General features: G+C 37.2%; 2 protein-coding genes across 2 annotated transcripts; both read left to right on the top strand.

Moving 5' to 3' along the window:
- Positions 1 to 571: 571 nt before the first annotated feature.
- On the top strand, positions 572 to 14,873 carry LOC122029541. The gene is made up of 12 exons (XM_042588570.1): positions 572 to 1,170; positions 1,247 to 1,301; positions 1,429 to 1,528; positions 1,608 to 1,731; positions 1,831 to 1,914; positions 2,516 to 2,566; positions 2,677 to 2,798; positions 3,724 to 4,297; positions 4,983 to 5,094; positions 5,199 to 5,245; positions 6,062 to 6,205; positions 14,327 to 14,873. The coding sequence occupies exons 1-12, from the start codon at positions 664 to 666 to the stop codon at positions 14,603 to 14,605; spliced, it is 2,199 nt and encodes a 732-aa protein (XP_042444504.1). The 5' UTR covers positions 572 to 663; the 3' UTR covers positions 14,606 to 14,873.
- On the top strand, positions 8,884 to 11,831 carry LOC122029540. The gene is made up of 4 exons (XM_042588569.1): positions 8,884 to 9,107; positions 9,208 to 10,832; positions 10,919 to 11,315; positions 11,399 to 11,831. Exons 2-4 carry the CDS (start codon positions 9,316 to 9,318, stop codon positions 11,750 to 11,752), a joined length of 2,268 nt encoding a protein of 755 aa, XP_042444503.1. The 5' UTR covers positions 8,884 to 9,107; positions 9,208 to 9,315; the 3' UTR covers positions 11,753 to 11,831.
- Positions 14,874 to 23,067: the final 8,194 nt, after the last annotated feature.

The following is a 23,067-nucleotide window of genomic DNA, read 5'->3' as shown; positions in this document are numbered from 1 at the left end:
TGCATCCAAACCATAAATTAATTTTTAATTCGATTTGTGCCTTGGATGCTTGGAAAATGGTGATCGAAAAACGTGATTGTCAGGTAGCCAGAGGGGTAATCTGGGAATTGAATTTGTTAAACTGTGTCCTTTGGTAAATACCAACCTACGATGTGTCTTTTGGTAAATATAATATCCAAATAACGTCTTTTGATAAATTGTCGAAACTTTTTTTGATGTAGCTGTAAAATATAAAAAAATAAATAAATAAAATTTAAAGATAATGTAGATTGTGAGTCGGATAAATTGACAAAATGACTTGTCTATAGAAATAAATGACATAATAAATTTGTTACAAATTAAATAAGTATGAAATATTTTTATTGGTTTTATGAGTTCACTTCAAGGTAATTTACAAGTCAATTTATGCTTGTTCACACTGGATCACTGTTAAATGTGCGAATTCACAGTGGGTTTAAAAACGACTTTGCGCATGTGTTTTGGCGGGCTAAGGTAAGGCCCATGAATTTTAGAATCCTAACCGGCCGCAATTATAAATAAACCTTGATTTCCTTTCCCGCTCTCCGTTTGGATTTTCTTTCCCTCCACGTCCCACCTTTGCCCTAGTCGATCGCCTTCTCTCCCTTCTCCGCTGCTGCGGTTCCAACCCCGAGGTTTTGGCCGATGGAAGAAGGCTTCGAGGGCGATGTCCTCCTACCGGATCAGTCTTCTTCTCCCCTCCCCAAGCACAAGCTCCGGCGCCTCAAGAGAGTATCCCTTTTCGCCTCTCGCAGCCCCCCTACCGATTCTGATTCAACTTCGTTGCCGGAAGTTCCCTTGGAGACTCTGGAACCTACTACGACGCTGGATTTCGAGAAGCCGGTCCTCGAATCAGATGTAATCGGGACGGCGATAGACCCGGAACTCGAGTTCGACCCTTTGTTCCCGGATCTGGATCAATTGCAGGCGAAAAATACAGATATTGGAAGAGAAAAAGAAGACTTTTTCTGGGGAGGGGACAATGGTTGCGGTGCGGCGAACGAGATAAATGATGGAATCGAGAATGTGAAGTCTGCGAAGAAAAAATTGATTTTGGAGGGAGAAGATGAGGATACGAAGAAGAAGAGGAAAAAGCAAAAATCCAGCGAGAAGCCCAAAGAATCATTGCGGGAGAAGAGAAAACTCGAAAAGGTAGGGTAGTTAATGTAATGCACACTTAAAATATATGATGTGTGGTTGATTTATTTTCACTTATCGTGACTGCCAGGAGCGACAAGCTCACTTGCTTCAAATTCACGCTGAATCACAACGGTTGCTCCGTGGTTAGCATCACATAACTGATTATTATTAGTTTTATTTTCCTTTTCCTTTTGGTCTTGTCTCCTAGTTTTGTCCCGTTTTATAACTATTGTCTTCTTATCCGCTTCCACAAACGAAACACCATGGCAGAAACCAGAGATGCTTCCTTCAAGCCTACTCTGGTTGTCCAGAAGCCCATATCATCTGTTTTAGAGAAGATCAGGCTCAGAAAAAAAGAGGTCTTCAAAAAGTAAGCATCAATTCACAAGCTTTCACTAAATGTCTCTGTGACAAGTAAGCTTATTAGCTCAGTATGCTGTTGCTGACAGATCTGTTGTTGTCAATCATTCCCAATCTATTGATGACACCACAAATTGCAAGGCTGATACCTACCATGATGGTGAAGCTACAATGCTTGAGAGTAAGAAAGATGACTATGCAGGTTTGGAAGAGGTAGTTCTCACACTTGTTAACAAATCATTGTTGATTCAAGGATTCATCATTATTTCAGTTAACTTAAATGGAAGCTGATATGAGTTTGGGATTTCGTAGAATAAAGTTCCGCATGTTGAAGAACATCTTAATGTAGAAGGTGGAGGAGTCACAACTCATGACAGACGTGGTCGTTGTAATCAAGTACACTTTTTTCTCTTTTGGTAGTCTCAAATTGTTTTATGATCTCAATATCACATCATCAAATTGTTACCAATATGCCACATTCATGCCTGACTTGAGAATTGTACCTCAAACTATACTTAAGAGTTCCAGCTTATAGTGACAACAGTATTTATATTGGTGGTGTTGATATGATAAATACCAAATGTATTACACTTATGCATTATACTTGCATACCTATGGAATAAATGCAACATATAAAATAATAAAAATTCTGGTAGGACAAAACATTTTTTGTTCATACAGACTACAATAGCAAATAAATCAACGATCATGACTACACAAGCGTTCAAGGTCAGCCACAAGGGTTTCATCTGTGATTGAACTCAGTGTGAAGCTATATCGCTATTACTATTCATATTTTAAGTCATTTTAATTGCGTTAATTAGAGTTGTAACTAATTCTACCTATCTAATTGTAAATTTTTTAGCCATCTTTGACCAATGAAACTTATATATGTCACAAGTTGTACCTTAATTTTGTATGATTAAGCTATGAGAATCTAATTACTTGGTTGACATCAGAAGTTATATTACCTTGTTTTTCTTAAATGAAAATGCAGATTTCTAATCTCACCTGTGATGTTGCAAACAATACTCTAGATGCCGATGAGGTCTGCTTTCTTTTTGAATTGTTTAATTAATATTGGATCTAGTTACCTATCCTACACTTTTCCAATTTATCAAGAGTATTATAGTTACTGGCTTTTTTTTTTTTTTGAAGGAGTTTAATGATTCTAATGAAGCTGAGAAAGACCACCAAATAATTTATAATACAAAAGAAGCAATAAAAAGTACCTTGTCAGTGTTGCCAACCTCATTCTCCGAGCTTGCGCCTTTGGATATGTAAGTGAAATGACTTTTTTTTGTTTATTGTCAATCAAAAGAAATTGATATGAAAAAGCTATGTTGAATAATCAACAATATAACTTGAATTATGAGGTTCATGCAGCACTTTTCTACGTGGTTATTTTTCGGATGCGGATAATTGATCATTTTTTTTCTACTAGTATATTGTTATGTTTAAATGTTTCTTTTAGAGAAATGATCTTAAGGTTCAAGTGATATTCACATCATTTTGCATGTTAATCAATGAATTTTGCAGCCATTGCCTCTTAAACTGGTTATATTGTAATTAATGTGTTAATTAAATCTGTTATCTCGAAAATGATTGAAATGAAGAAACACAATTCCAATCGTATTAGATTGCATCATCTAGCAACAAGTTCTGTCTCTGATTTTTCCCTGTCAAATTTGCACCAAGTTAAAAATGTACCAAATGGGATTATGTAAATGCTGTTCTTTTTGTGTTATCCTAAAATATATTTGGTTTACATTTGCCTGCGATATCTATATATGTTGAAGAAGAGACGATGATAAGATGAATGCCCAATCAACACTTGTTAGGTTTAACTTTAAACATCATATTATTAAAAGAAGTTACACGCAAGATTCACTAGACTAAGGCCTTGAATTTCAGATTAGAGCTTCATACATGTTAAATGAAAACGTTGAATTTTAGATTAAACCTTGCATTCCCATTCCCTTTGGTGTATCAATGAACCCTTGATGTAGAAAACTTGCTGTTGAAGGTTTTTTCCTCACTATTTGATTGAGACAATTTTGCAATTTCTATTTCTCGTTTCTTGTTTTTTTCTTGTTCTGTTGATGACATCTCTTGTTTTATAGAACTTCTAAGATTTCTAATACTTTACATTAGTTTTTTTTAGCAAGTTTCATGTGCTGATAACCAGCAGAAATTGCTTGACAGTGTTGGTCCTGCTTCACAATCATTAGAAGGTGATGAAAATGTCAATCTCCAACCTCACAAGGCTTTTAATGTGGACTCCTATTCTGACGTTGCACTTGCCAAAGCCTTTCTTGATGATGAGGCTGAAGAAGAAGATGATAGTGACCATGATTTGATGAGGTTTCAAGAGAATGAAGATGATGAAAGTGATGATAATGAAGAGCTAACTGATATGATTGCAACTGGTTTTGAAGAAGCACCAATTGATTGTGAAAGGCGCAATCAACTTCATCAGAAGTGGCTTGCTCAACAAGATACAGCTGCAACAGACAATGTCATTCAGAGATTAAGATTTGGTAATAAACATAAAGAGCCAACTTTACTTCATGAAGAAGAAGCAAGTTTAGAACATAGTGAAGAGTCTGAAGATGGAGAACCTTCAGATCTACATCCACCTAATTCCATCCATAAAAGCACAAAAATGGCTAAACAAATGATGGCAAAAATGTTTACTGAAGATCATGATGCTTATTTACCATCAGATGATGAAGAGTTAGAGAAAAATTTTATTCGTCAGCGTCTAATAGCACAGAATGTAATTTTCTGACAATTTCCCATCTCTTAATTTTCTAACATGACTTAATCGGTATTATTTTCCCCTAAGCTCCTATGATTCTTACATGGACTTGTTTCAATATTCATGTTTAGTGTTCAGGTATTTATTTACTCCTACACGGGTATGCCCACACTTTATTTTACATAAGTTTTTGCACATGATCACTTAGAGCCAGAGTGTTGGTCTAAATGAGTTGAATGTCCAACATAGGCATGGTGGACTAGATGAAGAGTATCAGTAACATAGCTGGTCAACCAATTTTGCTTTACCCTTTTTACGACACATAATTCCTTGAAGATCAAAGCCATATCCTAGGGTCTTATTCTGTTTAGGAAAAATCAAATTTAATGCTTGCTGCCTTGTTTAAGGCACATATGTAGTGAGAGCCTTATTACCTGTTTTTTTTTTTAAATTTTTTATACCAGGTATCCAGAATTATTACCTGGTTTTCTAAACATATGACATGAAGCTTCTATTCTTAACTATCAGAAATAAAGTTGATCAAGCTACTTATGTCTTGCCCACATATGCTGCAAGACAATTAATGGATAACTGAATGTCTTGACTTTATTATTTCATTAGTTTTGTTCTTAAAATTCCTAGTGGAGTTGTTATTAGCATGCTGCAAATTATTTATTGATAAGAAGACTTCCAACATTAACAGAAGGAACCTGCACTTGATTCCCTCATAGATGTTGAGCATTCCAGAGAGATTTTTGGTCTTATCAAGAACATGAATGCTGCTCCTGAAACAAAAAAAAGAGTAAAACCAACATGTATGTGAAGAAATTATCTTTTTGGCTTTTGTATTCAAAGTTTTCGTGTCATTACTTTTATACACCAATTTTGTTCTTTTTAATGCTTTCACTTGTGCTTGCAGCTCACTTTGGTTTGCTTCTGACTGAAAGTAGCAACAGCTCTTCCAAGGTGCGATGTGATTATTTTGCACTAGATCTTGAGGTTTTGATATTCATATTTGTGTCGTGACTCTTTGGTAAACTGTAGGCAAATTAAGCTTTTGCACACAAATAATTTCAAGTTTGTCAGTTTCCTTTAAGTTCAAAAGTATAAAAGCCAACTTTTAAGGAATAACAATGACAATTGGTTGTAAGATTTGCTAAATTTGAAGGTCTGCTATTGATTATCCATCATGCTGCATTATTAGCATAATGCAAACTTAAACTTAGGGTAACAACAAAATAAGCTGTCAACTTTTTTGGGTTTGTTTGGAAGATCTATTTTGCAATTGAAATCTAAGTAAGCCTTAAGGTTATACCTCTGGTAATTTTCATATCTTTAAATCACTTCCTTTTTCTGTCTCTTCCACTTATTTATACAAGTCTAATCAATTCAATTTGTGTAGTTATAGAACCTATTAATTGTCTTTGAACATATCAATGCTATTTTAACCTAATTTTCCCAAACCTTGACTTACAATGCTGTAATTTTTATAATTTAAAAGAACTTTGTTTTACACATCAGGCATCACACACACCATGTTTTAGGAAATTAGGAGAAAAAGCAAGTGTTATTACCATACGCCTTTCTAATATTCAGCATATATCTTTTGGTCATGCATGTAGGATTTATAATTGCATTCAAGTTATCATTATCCTATCTGATCTAGTGTTAATTTTGCTAGCACATGTGTGATAAACACTAACTCTAGTTGATTTGCTAAATCTACAAGTCCAATGTTCTTTGCAGTATGCTAATTTCGGTCCGTGTTTTTCTATCATGCAGTCTTCTTTTCTTGGTCGAAGTACAAGTTCTTCAATGCAATATTCACATAAGCAAAGTTCATCTATTGCTCGGGCATTCATTTTTGGTCGTGATGACAGTAATAGCCGGAGTAGTCTTCCAGCCTTTGAAAACATTCAAGAAGAGGTATGCTATCTTTTTTTCTTTCTTCTCAGAGAACAACATATAGTTGCAGCTTTTGCACATATTGGAATCTGAGATGTGATTCATGATCTAAATATGTAGATAATCTGGATGGTTAAATTCCTTATGAACTTTAACTATACATAATTGCAATGGCTCAAAATTTAGTAACTATAAACAGGTTGAATTTTCTTTAATTTTAGGGGAGTTGCTTGTGAGGATTTCTTTTTGTGCTAAGTTTCCTATTAATATGCAGATGGACAATCAATCTTGGTACATTAGTTTGAGTCATTTTTATATCTCTATAAAACCTTGGTGCATTTCATTGGAACACAAGAAAGTTGTCAGTGAAGATTATTGAAATCATAATGTTGGTACAACTTTGAAGTTCAATATAGGAAGAACTCAAAAGATAGGTTTGTTTATCAATGTTTCCAAACATTAATAAAATTCATAGACAAACAAATAATGCAATTTGCAAAACTTGGCAGTACAAAACACTTGTCTTAAAGAAATCCAATTAGTTCCAAAATTTACTTATGTTATAGACAGTGTTGTAAATGGCGGTAGGTGGAGGTGAGATGGTCAGTGACCACCTACCACCTCGGCTGCCTAGGAGGTTGATTTTTTTACTATTTTTTATACATAATATTATAAATAGTCATTATTCTTTATGATGTCTATGCATAAATAAGCTTCATACAATATAATACAATTTATATATAGTACAAATAAATATATAAATGCAATTAACAAGATAATTAATTAAAATTCGTCACCATATTAATACTAAAAAAGTAATATCATTACTTTTACCAAAACTCAAAGTTTCAATCCAACATGACAACAAGCCAATAAGGACAAGACTAAACATAACTAATCTTTTAAATTATCTACTTATGCACCATCAACTACATGTATAATCCTCTCATCATTGGACTCAAAATCAACATCTTCTTCATTCTCTTCCTCTGATGTAATTAAATCCTCATCGAGTTCTCTAATGGGGATATTCCTTGCTCTCCTCTTTGGTTGTAGTACTTCATCTGCTCCCAATGCCTCCTCCACCATTCTCCAAGTAAGTCTCGAACCTGGCTCCACCTCATCTTCATCACCACCATCAACAAGCTAACCTTGAGCTTTACTAGCTTGAGAGGATAGAAGTAAATCTCAGCCCATTTCCCTTTTACTCTTCTTCTTCATAAGATTGATGTTGAATTTGACATATTCAAGATCATTCAATCTTGATGTCTTGAGCCTATTCCTCTTCTTTGTATGTATTTAAATTATTAGAAAATGATTAAAAACCAATAAAAAGAAAGGTTAGATAACATAATTTATGAATTATTACTTACCCTTACAAATTGGCTCTAATTTCTTTCACACCCGAAAAACTACTTGTCAAAGAAAGAAATCTCATTGCTATTTTTTTTGTAAGTTTGGGGTGTCACCACCATAATTGGACCACTATCCAACTTAAAAAAATAAAAAAATAATAAACCAAAAAATATGTAAAATTGATATGTATGTTATTGAATAAGAAATAAAGGAAAGAGATGCACTCGGATCAAAGTCATGGTACATATCCATTTTCTCATATGCCGCGGCTGCCAATTTTCTTCCAAAATTTCCGGATTTACTTTTTTACTTCAATAATTTATTATTAGAAATGGTGTATTGCATGTCCTCATTGGTGGGAAAAATTCTCTTAACATAATTCAAGAACTCATCCATAACATTGGTGTCATTTTGTATGCTTGGATCTTTGAAGTAAAAACCAAATTCAATAAGTAAGCGGTTTAATGCAAAGGACTATCAAGTCTATCCTTAGACTTCTCATCAATAATCCTCAAAATAGGGGTGACATTTTCTTCTTTTTTGAAAGTCTTTCTAATCTCTTCCTTTCCTTGGCTTGTTTAAGTGCACCCGATAAAAAGGTAGGGCCTTTTGTCACTGTCAACAAGGCGTAAACTTTCACTAACGGGGTGAAAATGTTCAAACCCAAAGAAACACTATTCCAAAAAGAGATATTTGTTATCGTTGACTCTGCCGCTTTCCCCTTCACACTACTTAATTTTGTTTTGCTCCACTCCTCGGATGTAAACATAAGTCTCAATTGATCTTTCTTGCCTTTTGAGATTTTTTAAGGTCAAGAATGAAGTAGCAAATCTAATCACCTCGGGTCTCACAATCAATGTTGTCAAAATCGCGAGTCGGAACGTAGAATCGCACGATTCTACGCATTTCTGGTGGCCTTCCGCGTTGCGTGCCCAGGCGGAAGCGGAATCTGGTGGAATCGTGCAGAATCGCGTGGAAGCGTAGCGGAAATCGTAGACTCGTAAGAGTCCAGCGATTTTCCAAGACCAGAAGGTCGATCGCAGCGATCGATCAAACACGGGTCCAAGAAACCTCGCTCCAAATAACACGTGCGTTTCTCCTTCAGAAAAATAGGGAGATCGGTCTGTGGACCGATCCACCTATGGCCTGATCGATCCACAGACCGATCTGCAAGGGCCGATCGGCCTAGGGGTTGATCGGTCTGGGGACCGATCGGCCTAGGGGCTGATCGGTCTGGGGACCGATCGGCCTCCGATGGGCCTAGGAGCTGATCGGTCTCGGGACCGATCAGCAAGGGCCGATCCCTGATTTCCGCCTTCGTCACGTGTTTCTCACAAGTCGGTTGTCGTTTTCTGCGTGGGACAGAGGGACAGGGAGAGTTTCGGGACAGAAGATTTGATCTCAAGAAACCCTAACTTTCCTAAGTCGCGTCGCGAGCCATTGTCGCCGCAACTGCTGTGCTTCGTTCTTCTTCAGCAACCATCGTCTCCTTCACGTACGCGTCTGTCTCCTCCTCCCTGTGCGTCCGGTGTGCGTCGACCGGCACTGTGACTGACTTCAATTAAAGGTACGCCATCATCCGCCTCTGTCCCTTCTCCATCTATCTCATCTGTGGGTCTCTGTTCTTTACTTCTTTGGTCGTCTCTGTCCCGTCTGCATCTCTGAAGGCTGTTGGCCACGTCTGTGGTTCGCGAGCTGCTGTTGCAGAGTTGCAGTGTCGTTGGTGAAGCTGAAGCTGCGTGGTGGTGTTCTTGTTCTTCTTTAATTTCACAAAAATGAGTAGAGAAGCTAGTGTTGGTGGGTCTGGTGAAGCAAGCTCCAATAGTGGTGCAGCCATTCCAAGCGTAGCTTCCACAACTAGTGGAACTTCAGATTCCAAAAGATTGGCAGTGAATGCTCCTGGAAATAGATCTGATCCAGGTTGGAAACATGGAATTGCAGTTGATGAAAATCCAAAGAAAGTGCAATGCAAATACTGTCAAAAGGTGATAAATGGAGGGATTTATAGACTCAAGCATCATTTGGCAGGAACACAAAAGGATGTTGGAGCATGCAAGGCTGTTAGTGATGATGTAAGGAAGGAAATGTGGAAAATTGTATCCTCATTGCAAGAAAATTTAATAAAGAGGGCAAAGGAGATTGAAGGAAGATCAAGTGATTCAAGTCCTCTTGGCCAATATGAAGATGAGGAGGTGGAGGGTGCAAAAAGACAAAGGCGAGAAATTGCAAAGAATCCTGCTGATCTATTCAAGAAAAGGGGTGTGAGTAGTCAAACTACCATCAATGGCATTTTCAAGAAGAATTTGAGGGAGGAAGCTTGCCAAGGGATTGCCTCTTTTTTCTACAATAATGCTATACCTTTTCATGTGGCAAAAAGTGATGAATTCAAGAAGATGCTAGACTTGGTTGCAAGACATGGTATTGGCTTTAAGCCTCCATCCTACCATGAGATTAGAGTCAAGTATTTGAAACAACAAGTTGATTGCACCAAAGAAGTTATAGAGCAGCACAAAGCATTTTGGAAGAAAATGGGATGCACAATTATGACTGATGGGTGGACAGATAAGAGGAGGAGGACTATATTAAACTTCTTGGTTAATAGTCCTATGGGAACCATTTTTTTGAAGTCAATTGATGCATCTGATATATCTAAAACAGCTGACAAGATTTTCAAGTTGATGGATGAAATTGTTGAAGAAGTTGGTGAAGAGAATGTAGTGCAAATTGTCACAGACAATGCAGCAAACTACAAAGCAGCCGGGGAGATGTTGATGGGGAAGAGAAAGAGGCTATATTGGACGCCTTGTGCAGCTCATTGCATCGATTTAATGTTGGAGGATTTTGAAAAAAAGATACCAATACATAAAGAGACAATTGCACGAGGTAAAAAGATCACAACTTACATCTATTCAAGGACTGCGCTTATTTCTCTATTGCATCATTTTACCAAAGAAAAGGATTTGATTAGACCAGCCACTACTCGTTTTGCCACATCTTACTTGACTTTGGGTTGCTTGAATGACAATAAGGGAGCATTGATTAGAATGTTTACATCCAAAGAATGGAAATCTAGTCAATTTGCAAAGACTAAAGATGGAAAGGTTATTGAAAATGTGGTAATGGATAAGGACTTCTGGAAAAGCATTATTACATGCTTGAGGAGTGCTTATCCTTTGATCAAAGTCCTTCGTTTGGTAGACTCAGATGAGAAGCCTGCCATGGGGTTCATTTATGAGGAAATGGACAGGGCCAAAGAAAAGATACAAGCTGCCTTTAATGGTATTAAGAAAAGGTAACTTAATTTATTACTAATTATTAAATACTCGTATAAATTTATAATTTCTTGGAAACTAATTCAAATTTTTTCTCACTCTTTAGTTACTTGCCTCTATGGGAAATTATAGATGCAAGATGGGATAATCAACTACATCGGCCTTTGCATGCTGCGGGCTATTACCTTAACCCTCAATTTCATTACAGTCCTAATTTTAAAGCTGACTTTGAAGTGAAAAGAGGACTATATGATTGTCTACAAAGGATGGTTGAAAGTATGGAAGAAGTAAAGAAGATTGATGCTCAACTGGAAGACTTCAAATATCGAAAGAAATTCTTTGGTAGTGCAGTAGCCACTTGTGGAATTGAAACCAAAACTCCAGCACAATGGTGGGAATCATATGGTTATGAACATCCTGAGTTGCAAAAGTTTGCTATTCGTGTTTTGAGCTTGACATGCAGCTCATCTGGCTGTGAGAGGAATTGGAGTGCATTTGAGATGGTATTGCATTTCATTCTTGAATGAAATTACCTAGTTGTATGTGATTATATGAGTATGTGTTAATTGATTTTGTTATTATTTAGGTCCACACTAAGAGAAGAAATCGTTTGAAGGCAAAAACGATGAATGATGTAGTCTTTGTGATGGCTAATTCAAAATTAGCCAAGAAGAAGGAATTGAGGAAAGTCAATGACTATAGCATTGATGACCTAGCTTCTGATGATGATTGGATTGTGGATGATAGTGAAAATTTAGATTTGGATGCTTCAAATGAAGATTTGGTTCCAGTTGAAGAAGGACCTAGTAGTGGAGCACCTCATGATGATTTGGAGCTGCCTAGTTATGATGATGATGAAGTTGAAGAAGGTGGAGATGCCATGGAGGATGCTGGAGATGAAGAACACATGGAGGATGATTATGAATTCATGAATTTATGAAGTTTAGACTTTAGAACTTGACTATTATTTTTCATGTTGTAGACTTATATGTTATCTAAAATTTGTGACTTATGACTTATTTTATGTGTGGATTGTAGAAGACCTTATAAATGTTTAGTTTAATCAAATGTTTAATGTGTTTTTGAGGTTATTAATCTTATGTATGTTATTTTCTATGAGTATATATATGTTTATATATAATTTTATATTTTGGTAGAAACTTACGATTCGTGTTACGATACTACGAGTTTACGATTCTACAACTCCCTTCCGTTTCAACGTAGAATCTCGATTTTGACAACCTTGCTCACAATATCTCTCTTCTTGGTATATTTCCTTGTAATAGCCAAAGTTCTATGATGTGCATAGATGAATATTGTTAAGATTTTTGCTTTCTCAAGCATTCCGTTAAACTTGGGTAGTTTTTCAATTGCTTCAAGCATGAGGTTGATTATATGAGTCACACAAGAGGTCCAAAAAATTTGAGGTTTGTGTAACCTTCGACAACTCTACTGTCGCCATAATGTTTGTTGCATTGTCCATCACTATTTGAATATGTTGAGAGCTAATTTCATTGATGTATTTTTCCATAAACTCGAACATGTAATCCCAGTGTGTGCCTCCATGGATTCTTCACGATGCATCCAAACACGTCACGGGGCTTGGGCAATGTGTTCAGGCCCGTCGCCGGATTCAGGCGATGCGTCCAAACTCGTTGCGGCTGGCCAACACTAGATGCGTGATTGTGTCGGTGCTGGTCCACAGGTGGAACGACTGTATCGGGTGAAACAACTCGAGATTTCAATCCATGACTAGAAATATATAAAAGCTAATCTAGTGGCAGTAGTAACGGCGACGGATCTAGTGGCAGCAGTAACGGCGATGGTGGCGGCGGTTCTAGGCGGAAGGAAGTGAGTTGTGGGTGACTTGGGTTGTGGAGTTAATTTTGTTGACTTTGACTGTCTCACCCACCACCTCGGCCGCTTCTTGTGCCGTCTCGCTCGCCTCACCAGTCTCATCTCATCTTTGACTGTTTGAAGCATTGCCTAAGGCAAAGGTGGTGCGGTTGGTGCCCGCCTTCTGCCTTGGCCACCATTTAGAACATTGGTCATAGAGCTAGAAAGAATACAGGAGGTATTGCTTTCCTTTATCGTTAAAACCTGCAAATGACAATTGCACAAGATACATATGTTGTAAATGATATTTGTAGCTGTGTTGTTTAGTTGCTTGCAAATGAAATATTATTAATAATTGAAGTACATGAGGCAATCATTTCTATAGGAGACCTTCAGATATATGATATTGGACATTTATTTTTTCATAGTTACTTTTAAAATAAATTTTGCATGTCCATGAATCACTTATTTTAAGATAAGTTAAAAGGGTTTATAATTTTTTTCATTAGTTATTTTGTATCTTGATAACAATAAAAATCAAAAGTAATTTTTCATTATTATGTGATTGTTGAGTTTTATAATTCATTCAGTAAAGATAATTATGATAATGCCATACATTGAAAATGTAGTTTACATAAACTTATTTAGGACTTTATGTATAATATATTATTTTTGAATTTGCAAAAAGATATTGACATTAGATGAAATCTATTATCCTCTATTTTATTTTCCTTTTTTTCTCTATATTTGTAATGTATTTTATGTTACTTCCACGTAGCTAATGTGACTTGCAATCTTTACATGTGGTTTTTAGGCAACTGCAAATCCATTTATAGCCAATACTCGAACACATGAAATGATTGATTTGTTGTAAATGCTTTTATAACTTTTTTAAAGAATTAAACAATCCTTTAATGAGCTTTGCCTAATTAGAAATTTTATTGAAAACAACTTTGGAGGTTTGGATCGTATTGGTGCATTGGTAAAGTACGGTTGTGCACCAATCTTTCTTGGGCCAGTTATTCACTATTCAGTTAAGTTATAATTTACTTTGCTGCGTAATTACGTGGAACAGATTTTCAAACATGAAGTATCTTTCTTTGTTTTACTTTCTCTTTAGTATTTCTTGTCAGTTGAATATGCAGTCTCATGACTGTTGCTTTTTGTTTCAAAGAAACGATGCTAAGTTTCTAACCTGTAATCTAGTCATTTCTGGAAATAAAATATCTCAGTTGAAAAATTAATGAAGCACGATCAAAATGTGTAGTTTCTGAAGGACTCTGTTGGCAGTGGAATGGAAGTTTCTGAATATCCCATTGCGAACGGACAGGGTGACACTATATGATGCTAGGGGAAAAAAAAGGAAATGTTGCATATGATTACTTGCAGATTCACCACTGGGATTGATCTGGTTTACAAATCTTACAATGGGATGTAGTTGACTCACCATTAGACGCACAATTGTTTGACTTGCTTAGACATGCACACTATGTCTCTTATATCATTTCTCTTATAAGTGTAGATATAGTTCTAGACAATTTTGTTAGTCTGATATCTTCCATTTTCTGGTCAAATGAAGTGTAAATCATGTATAAAAAATAATCCTTTGTTTTAGTGTTTATCTCAACTTTTTTTTTTCAACTGAACTAAATTTGTGGTCTGTGATTGCACTCTGCAGAATCAGCTGGAGAATAAGAATAAGAAACCTTTTGCAAAGTTCAGTGGCCCGCAAATGAAATCAAATGCTTCTAAAGCAACGACAGAATCTAACACAAATTCAAGTTCTTCTTTGTTTGAAATCCTGCAACAGTCATCTATACAGTTCGACAAACAATTGGAGAGCAAGATGAGTGGTGACAATACAATCGAAATCAAAGCGGCGCAACCATTTTCAGCTTTTAAAATTCAGAGGAAGTTTTCAAAAGTTTCAGAGGGAATTAATAGATCCCAAGGATGAAGCGACCTTGCTTACTCTATCAGTCAAGTGACCCTATTGTACTTACCTTAATGTAATCTGAAGCCTTTTTAGTCTTGCATAATGCATAGGCTACTTGATGAGTCGCCCGTACAATGACCGGCAATTTCTTTTACCAAAGAAAAGGAACATAAAGAAAATATACACTGGAGTTTCGGGGACTCTGAATTGGCACCGCAGAAGGGGAATTGCTGAATTTGCTTATTTGTTTATTGTGTTGATTGTGACTATTTCGTGCTTGTTCTCGGCTGTGCTAGGTAGAGTGCATTTAATATAAGGTGTGTCATCTGATTCGAGGCATTTCAAGTTTTGGGTAAAACAAATCATCTGAATAATTGCTACTATCTTGAATGAGCGGAGTTTGGCTAATTTAATAGTACGTTTAACTCATGCTTGTGAAACTATTTATTGGATCAGAATTCCCTTGGTCAAATTCACTTTGCCATGCAAACGAGTTGAAAGGATTCCATGACTGCTAGAGTTTGAGATTTCTTTAAGCAAGCGAGTTCGAGGGAGCCAATTTCCTGGGGTCTCAATAGCAGTCGAGGAAGTGCGGTTCTATAAATCGATGTGGAATCACTCTTGAAGACGATGAGCCTGTTTGATAGCACAGTGGAGCAGCGTTGGCCTGATTTAATGTTGTGGTGGTGCAGCGTTGGCTTGATTTAATTACGGTATAATATTGTTTAGGCGAAGTCGTGGTTAGAGTTAGATTTAGTTTTTTAAAATAAATTTGCCTCGTATATAGTACTCATGAAATATGATAATTGTCTCTGTTGATGGGTGATTCATATTTGGATAAGATTAATATAAGAGATGCTATGGAAGAAAAATTTGTTAAGATTTTTCGTAATAAAATTCTGTTAAGATTTTATATATTAGAGTTTTGTTATGATTTTTCATAACAAAATTCTATTACGATTTTACCGGATCTGGGATTTAGCATTATTTATAGGGATTATTATAAACCTATTGTACAATAATAAAACACAAGAATCATTAGATGTGATTCTCTTGTGTAGAGAGAATTCTAATAAAGGTTTGATCGTTTTTGTGGAGTAGGTACGTCGTCAAACCACGATAACTTTTCTTCTTCTTCTTCTTCTTCTTCTTCTTCCTCGTGTTTGCTCTCCTTTTGTGCGTCTTTGTCTTGTTGCTCCGCGCGATCTCGTTTCTCTCTTCCTCTTCTTCCGCGGTTTAGAGGTTGAGAGGTGTTTCCCTCTCTTTGCGCAACAATTGGTATCAGAGCTACAGATTTTTGACGGATTTCTTCAACATGTCGGGGACAACTTCTGCGAAGTTTGATATGGTAAAGTTTGATGGAACCGGAAACTTTGGATTATGGTAGAGAAGGGTCAAGGACTTGTTGGTGCAACAAGGCATGGTGAAGATGCTATGAGAAAGAAAATCGGAAAGCATGGGGAGATCAGATTGGGAAGAACTTCAGGCGAAGGCAGTAGCAACAATTAGGCTTTGTCTTACGGATGACGTGATGTACCATGTCATGGACGACGAGTCACCTGTGGTAGTTTGGCAAAAATTGGAAGCCCGGTACATGTCAAAGTCATTGACAAACAAGCGGTATGTTAAGCAGAAATTATTCGGGCTGAAGATGACAGAAGGAACCAATCTGAGCCAGCACATCAACATATTCAACCAGATTGTAAGTGATCTGAAGCGAGTTGATGTGAAGATCGCAGATGAAGACAAGGCGCTGATGTTGTTGAATTCTCTACTTTCATCTCCTACGTACGAGAATTTGGTTACTATTTTGATGTGGGAAAAGGAAACTCTCAAATTAGAGGAGATCACAGGTGCGTTGTTAGGTTTTCACCAAAGGAAGAAAATAAGCGATGAAGTTTCTCAGGGAGAAGGACTTGTGGTAAATATCAACCAAGAGCGTGGTAGGAGTAAATCTCGACATGGATCAGGTAACAACGACAAGGCTCGTTCTAAGTTGAGAAGGAAGAAGGTGATCATGCGCTACAAGTGTGGAGGCAAAGGTCATATCAGGAGAGATTGTCTAGAGATAGAGAAATATATTGCAGAGAACAAAGGTAGTTTGGCAAAGTCTACAAACATAGTTGAAGAAGAAAATTCAGAGAGCGGTGATGGAGATATGCTATCAGTTATGTCGAGTTCGGAGTAGCTGACAGATGCATGGATCTTATACTCTGCATGTTCATATCACATGACTCCAAACAAGGAGTGGTTTGACACCTATAGGGAAGTGGATTCTGGTTCAGTGTTGATGGGAAACAATGCGTCATGCAAAGTTATCGGCATAAGGAATGTCAGAATCAAGATGTTTGATGGTGTAATCAGAACTTTATGTGATGTCAGATATATACCAGAGCTAAGGAAGAACTTGATCTCACTAGGCACACTGGATGGTATTGGTTGTAATTACAAATCAGTGAGCGGTGTGATGAAGGTCAACAAGGTAGTTTTGATGGTAATTAAAGGACAAAAGATAGCAAGAAATATCTACAAGTTGATAGAGACTACAGTTGTAGGTGGAGCCACCTCGGTGGAGTCTGAATCAGACAGTACTGTCTTGTGGCATATGCGGCTAGGGCATATGGGTGAACGTGGAATGCTAGAACTTCACAAGAGAGATTTGTTGAAGGGTGACGTGTAAGCTTGAATTATGCAAATTTTGTGTTCTTGGGAAACAGAGCAAAGTGCAATTCAAGACGGCAGCAAACAAGATAGAGGGGATTCTATACTACGTACATACGGATCTCTAGGGACCAGCCAGTGTAGCATCACATGGAGGACACTTGTATTTTGTGAGTTTTATTGATGATTTCGCTCACGAAAGGTCTGGGTATACTTTATGCGTCACAAGTCGAAAACTTTTACAAAGTTTAAATTGTGAAAAACTGAAGTGGAGAACCAGACAGGAAGGAAGATCAAATGCCTTAGGTCAGATAATGAGACTGAGTACATGGATTCAAAGTTTCAGGAATTTTATGAGCAGCATGGGATAATGAGGCATTTCTCGGTTTGCAGGAAATCTCAGCAGAACGGAGTAGCGGAAAGGTTGAACAGGACAATCATTAAGAAGACAAGATGTATCAGGCTGAATGCAGGGCTTGTAAAGAATTTCTGGGCGGAAGTAGTTAACATGACATATTATCTCAGTAATAGATCACCAAGGGCAACACTAGAAGGCAAAGTATCAGAGGAAGTATGGACAGGGAATCAAGTAGATTACTTTCATCTTCGAGTTTTTGGATGTCCAGCCTATATGCATATATCTAGTGAGGCAAGATCAAAGCTAGATGCGAAGTCAAAGCAGTGTATATTTCTGGGGTATCAGAAAGGAGTTAAAGGCTTCAAGCTTTGGGATCCTAAGGCAAACAAGGTGGTGATCAACAGAGATGTGGTGTTTGACGAGAAAGCTATGTTACAGTGTACTCAGGAAGAAGGAAAGGAAACACCATAAAGCAACATGGAGAAAAATATTGTGCAAGTGGAGCTAGAGACTCATGACATTGATGATTCTAGCTTAGAGCACACGGAGCATCGCACTATAGCTAGTGGTAGAACGAGACGAGTCGTAAAACCACCCACTAAATACGGATTCGAAGACTTAGTATCTTATGCGCTTATCACTAGTAGCGGAGACCTTACATCTTTTCAGGAGGTGATACACAGTTATGAGAAGGATAGATGGACGGGTGCTATGGTAGAGGAGATGGAGTCATTGCATAAGAATCAAACGTGGGATCTAGTGGAACTTCCTAAAGGAGAGAAAGCTATAGGGTGCAAGTGGATATTCAAAAAAGAAGAAGCAATGTCAGAGGGAGAAGAAGTGAAGTTTAAGGCTCGGTTGGTAGCAAAGGGGTATTCACAGAGAAAGGGGATTGACTATAAAGAAATTTTCTCTCCAGTGGTAAGACATATGCCAATTACAGCAGTGTTGGCTTTAGTGGCACATCACGATTTGCAACTTGAGCAAATGGATGTGAAGACGACATTTCTTCATGGAAATTTAGAGGAGCAGATTTTTATATCACAACCCGAGGGATTTAGTCAGTCCGGACAAGAGCGGTTGGTTTGCAAGTTGAAGAAATCGCTCTATGGATTAAAATAATCTCCTAGGCAATGGTACAAATGTTTTGATTCATACATGATTCAAAACAGATATAGGAGATGTGAGTAGTATGACTGCTGCATATATGTAAAGAGTCTTGAAGATGAATCACTGGTTTTATTACTACTATACGTAGATGACATGCTCATTGTTGCGAAGAAGATGAAAGAGGTTGATAAATTGAAGAGGCTATTGAGCAAGGAATTTGACATGAAAGATTTGTGAGAGGCCAAGAAAATTCTTGGGATGGAGATTCACAGAGATAGAGCTGCAGGGAGATTATGGTTGTCTCAACGTAGCTATATGGAGAAGGTGCTGGATAGATTTAACATAAAGAATGCAAAGTCGGTGAGCACACCCCTGATACATCACTTCAAGTTATCCAGTACACAGTGTCCAAAGACAGATGACAATATCCAAGAGATGTCAAAGGTTCCTTATGCCAGTGCAGTTGGTTGTCTGATGTATGCCATGGTTTGCACGAGACCAAATTTGGCACAAGCAGTTAGTATGGTAAGCAAGTTTCTCTCAAATCCTGGTCGACCACATTGGAATGCAGTGAAATGGATTTTCAAATACTTGAGAAATATAACTGATTATGACATCATGTTCAATAGACAACCGGAAGATTCTTCAGTTACTGGGTACGTAGATGCAGACTATGCAGGAGATTTAGATAACAGGAGGTTTACTACAGGATACGTGTTCACTTTAGTAGGAGGACCTATTTGTTGGAAATCTATGATACAATCTATTGTTACATTGTCTACTACGGAGTCCGAGTACATGGTAGTAGCTGAAGCAGCAAAGGAAGCTTTATGGCTTATAGGGTTGGTTAGAGATCTAGGTGTTCAGCAAGGTGGAGTCAAGTTGTTATGCGATAGTCAGAGTGCTATCTATTTGGTGAAGAATCAAGTGTATCATTCGAGAACCAAGCACATTGATGTGAGGCTTTACAAGATCAGAGAGTTAATTGCTTCCGGAGAAATTCAACTTGAGAAGGTTCACACTGCAGACAATGCTGCAGACATGCTGACAAAGCCAGTGACTACAGAGAAGTTCAAGCATTGTTTGAACTTAATCCATATCTCTAAATACTAGAGGAAGGAAGTCCAGTCCTAGAGATCCAGGTGGAGCTTTATTCAGATACTCGTGTTCTTCGAAGGGGTGAATATTCGTCAAGGTGGAGATTGTTGACGGGTGGCTCATATTTGGATAAGATTAATATGAGGGATGTTATGGAAGAAAAATTTGTTAAGATTTTTCGTAATAAAATTCTGTTAAGATTTTATATACCAGAATTTTGTTGTGATTTTTCATAACAAAATTCTGTTATGATTTTACCGGATCTGAGGTTTAGCATTATTTATAGGGATTATTATAAGCCTATTGTACAATAATAAAACACAAGAATCCTTAGATGTGATTCTCTTGTGCAGAGAGAATTCTAATAAAGCTTCAGCCGTTTTTGTGGAGTAGGCACGTCGCCGAACCACAGTAACTCTTCTTCTTTCTCTTCTTCTTCTTCTTCCTCGTGTTTGCTCTCCTTTTGTGCATCTTTGTCTTGTTGCTCCGTGCGATCTCTTTTCTCTCTTCCTCTTCCTCCGCGGTTTAGAGGTTGAGAGGTGTTGGCCTCTCTTTGCGCAACAGTCTCCCAAGATATAATGATTTTATTTTGCGATATCAACACTGCAAATTACAATACCTTTGAATCGAAGAGGCTTCTCGAACTCTCCAAATGCAAGTATGGAATATAATACATGCTTTGTTTTGAATTGAATGAAATGAGAATGTGAGAGATCTTATTTATATTTTATGAAGGAGTAGAATAACCTCTTGGTTCAATCATGTCTCATCCAACCAACTTGAATTGGATGATCTAGATTACATCCCTTCCCAAAGAACACAATGTCCCTTCATTTAGATGCCTTCAATTTTGAATTCAATAACTGAGTTAAGTCATCCAAAGAGGCACTTTTGTCCTCTTATTTGGATGAACCCGATTTATCCATCTTAATCCGACAATCCAGATTAAGCCATGTCACATATTTAAGTGATGGACTTTAATTTCTCTTTTACATCCTTATTGGTTCAAAACTAATTTTTCAATAATTCTCCACATGAATAAAAATTAATGCATGCATGTATATTGACATCCAAGGAGAGTTTAATCAAAAGATTAGTGCATTAGGAGAGGTAGTTTATGGTTTCAAACTTTTCATAGTAGAGTACCATCGGATTTAGTAGGTTGCTTAGTTAACATGATTTCTTGAACTACTTAACCCTTTGTATAAACCAAGACATGATACTCACACAATAGCATTTCTCACATTTTTTTAATAGTTTTTATTGTTATATCCGTTTTAGCCATAGCAACATTTTGGATTCATGTGTTTCGTTGAAGCGGTCCGTCATCACACTTATAAAAGTGACCTCCTACCTACTATACTTTACTTTTTCAAGTATAGGAGTCATTAAAGTTTATAACTTAACCTCATCACAAGTGGTAGACATTACTTTTTCCGTCCAAGGAATGAGAGGGGAACTAGTCCATGTGCTCACACGAACTTTCATAATTTCGTTGTCTTATAGAACTAAGATCTCGGAATCTTTAATCAATAAGGTTGGGATACTGATAACCATGATTTTACTATATTATTTTGATTCATACATGCATGGTTTGATGTTATGTTTATAGATAAAACCTACATTTGTATCATATTTCATGCATTGTATGTATTCTTGGACTTAATTGTAAATTATTTTATTTTTGTGTTATTTGATGTTAATATATGATTCTTATTTTGTAGGCATCAAAGGATCTTGGATTTGGATCTATTCAAACCAAAGTTGTGCTCGAATCGGACTTTAAACGAGGAGATCAAGCTACGGAGTATTATGGACCGTTCATCAAAGATTGGACAGATCTGAACCATCCATTGAAGATTTGGTCCATCCGACCTAAGGGAGAGTAGATCTAGACCCTTGATCAAGATCAGCACCTTCGGGTCGGAGTTTAAGCGAATTTTCACAGTTGATCAAGATCAGAATTGCTCACAGCTATCCGTTCAGATCTGGATCTGAATTAAAATAGAAGCTACAGTGCTTCGTGTGTTCGTCGATCTCCTGTGCTTCACGTCGCGGCGCATCTCGGTGATTCTGACCCCTCTCCACTTCCAGATCCATTCTCCGGCCTACTTCATCGGCGACGACGTTCTCAAATGCTTGCGACCAGCTTCCGTCCATCTGAACTCGCTCCACGGCGTTCCTAAGGCGAGAATTCTGACTTTGAGCTTTGTTTTGCCGCCATCGATTTGGAGGCGTTCCTCCAATTGGTGGTTCCGCTTTCATTCAGATATCTTTGGTGGCGTTCCTCCATTGCTACTGGACCGTTCCCAACGACATTCCATCCACCATCTTCTCTACAGCAGATCCGAGTCCACAGTTCACAGAATTACAGATTTTCTAGAGTTTGGCAGCTCCGATTTTCATCAGTTCTGTTCGGAGAGGTTTCCTTTGGCACTAGTGAAGGTTGAACTGAGCTCAGTTGCTGAGAATGTCTCCCCGATTGCTAAAGTGAGGTTTCATTGACGCTTCCTTGTGTGACGGCAAGGAGAAGTTGCTATGTAGTGTGGTTTGGATGAGGAGATGGTTTTCTTTATTTCTTGCATTTCTTTAATTCTAGAACAGATTTCTTTTAATGTTTGTCATGTTCTTATCTTTGCAATCTAGCATTTCTTTGTCTTGTTGAAGTTTAATTCATGTTTAGTAGCTAAAATTTCATTGATGCAATTTAGTTTAAGTTTTGTTAGATCTATTTAATTGTTAAGTTGTTAAGTTTTAAATTAGGGTTTAAATTCTTCTTAGGATCATATTTAATTGTGTTTTGTATTTCATTTCTAGTTTAAGTGTGTTGAAGATGAGATTCATTACGTAGTGTGACAATGCGTCTTGGACTAATCGGTGACACCTAGTTAGGTTTCATTTATGCATTGAATTAAGTTCTTATTTGCTGTGCTTTTCAATTGCTAGATTTAGATTTAAAGCTTAAACCTCCCCATTTATATATTAAAAATCCTAAAAATAGGAATAACATACGATCCTAAGATTACATCCTACCCGTAGTTCCTCGAGAGATCGATCCTGGGCTCGTTATTACAACATCATTGTGTAGATAAGGGGTTCAGTGGATATCATTTGTTAATTTGATAAGTCCATTCGTGACACTCAATTTTTCGGCTTATCAAATTTTGGCGCTGTTGCCGGGGAAACAGTGTTTGATAATTTTAGGATTGTTCTTTATTTTGGAAAAATTTTAAATTTTTGTTGTTTCAATTGCTTT

This window comes from Zingiber officinale, chromosome 10B (genome assembly GCF_018446385.1).
Source record: "Zingiber officinale cultivar Zhangliang chromosome 10B, Zo_v1.1, whole genome shotgun sequence".
Lineage (NCBI taxonomy): Eukaryota > Viridiplantae > Streptophyta > Magnoliopsida > Zingiberales > Zingiberaceae > Zingiber > Zingiber officinale.
This window is presented reverse-complemented; position numbering and strand designations above follow the sequence as displayed.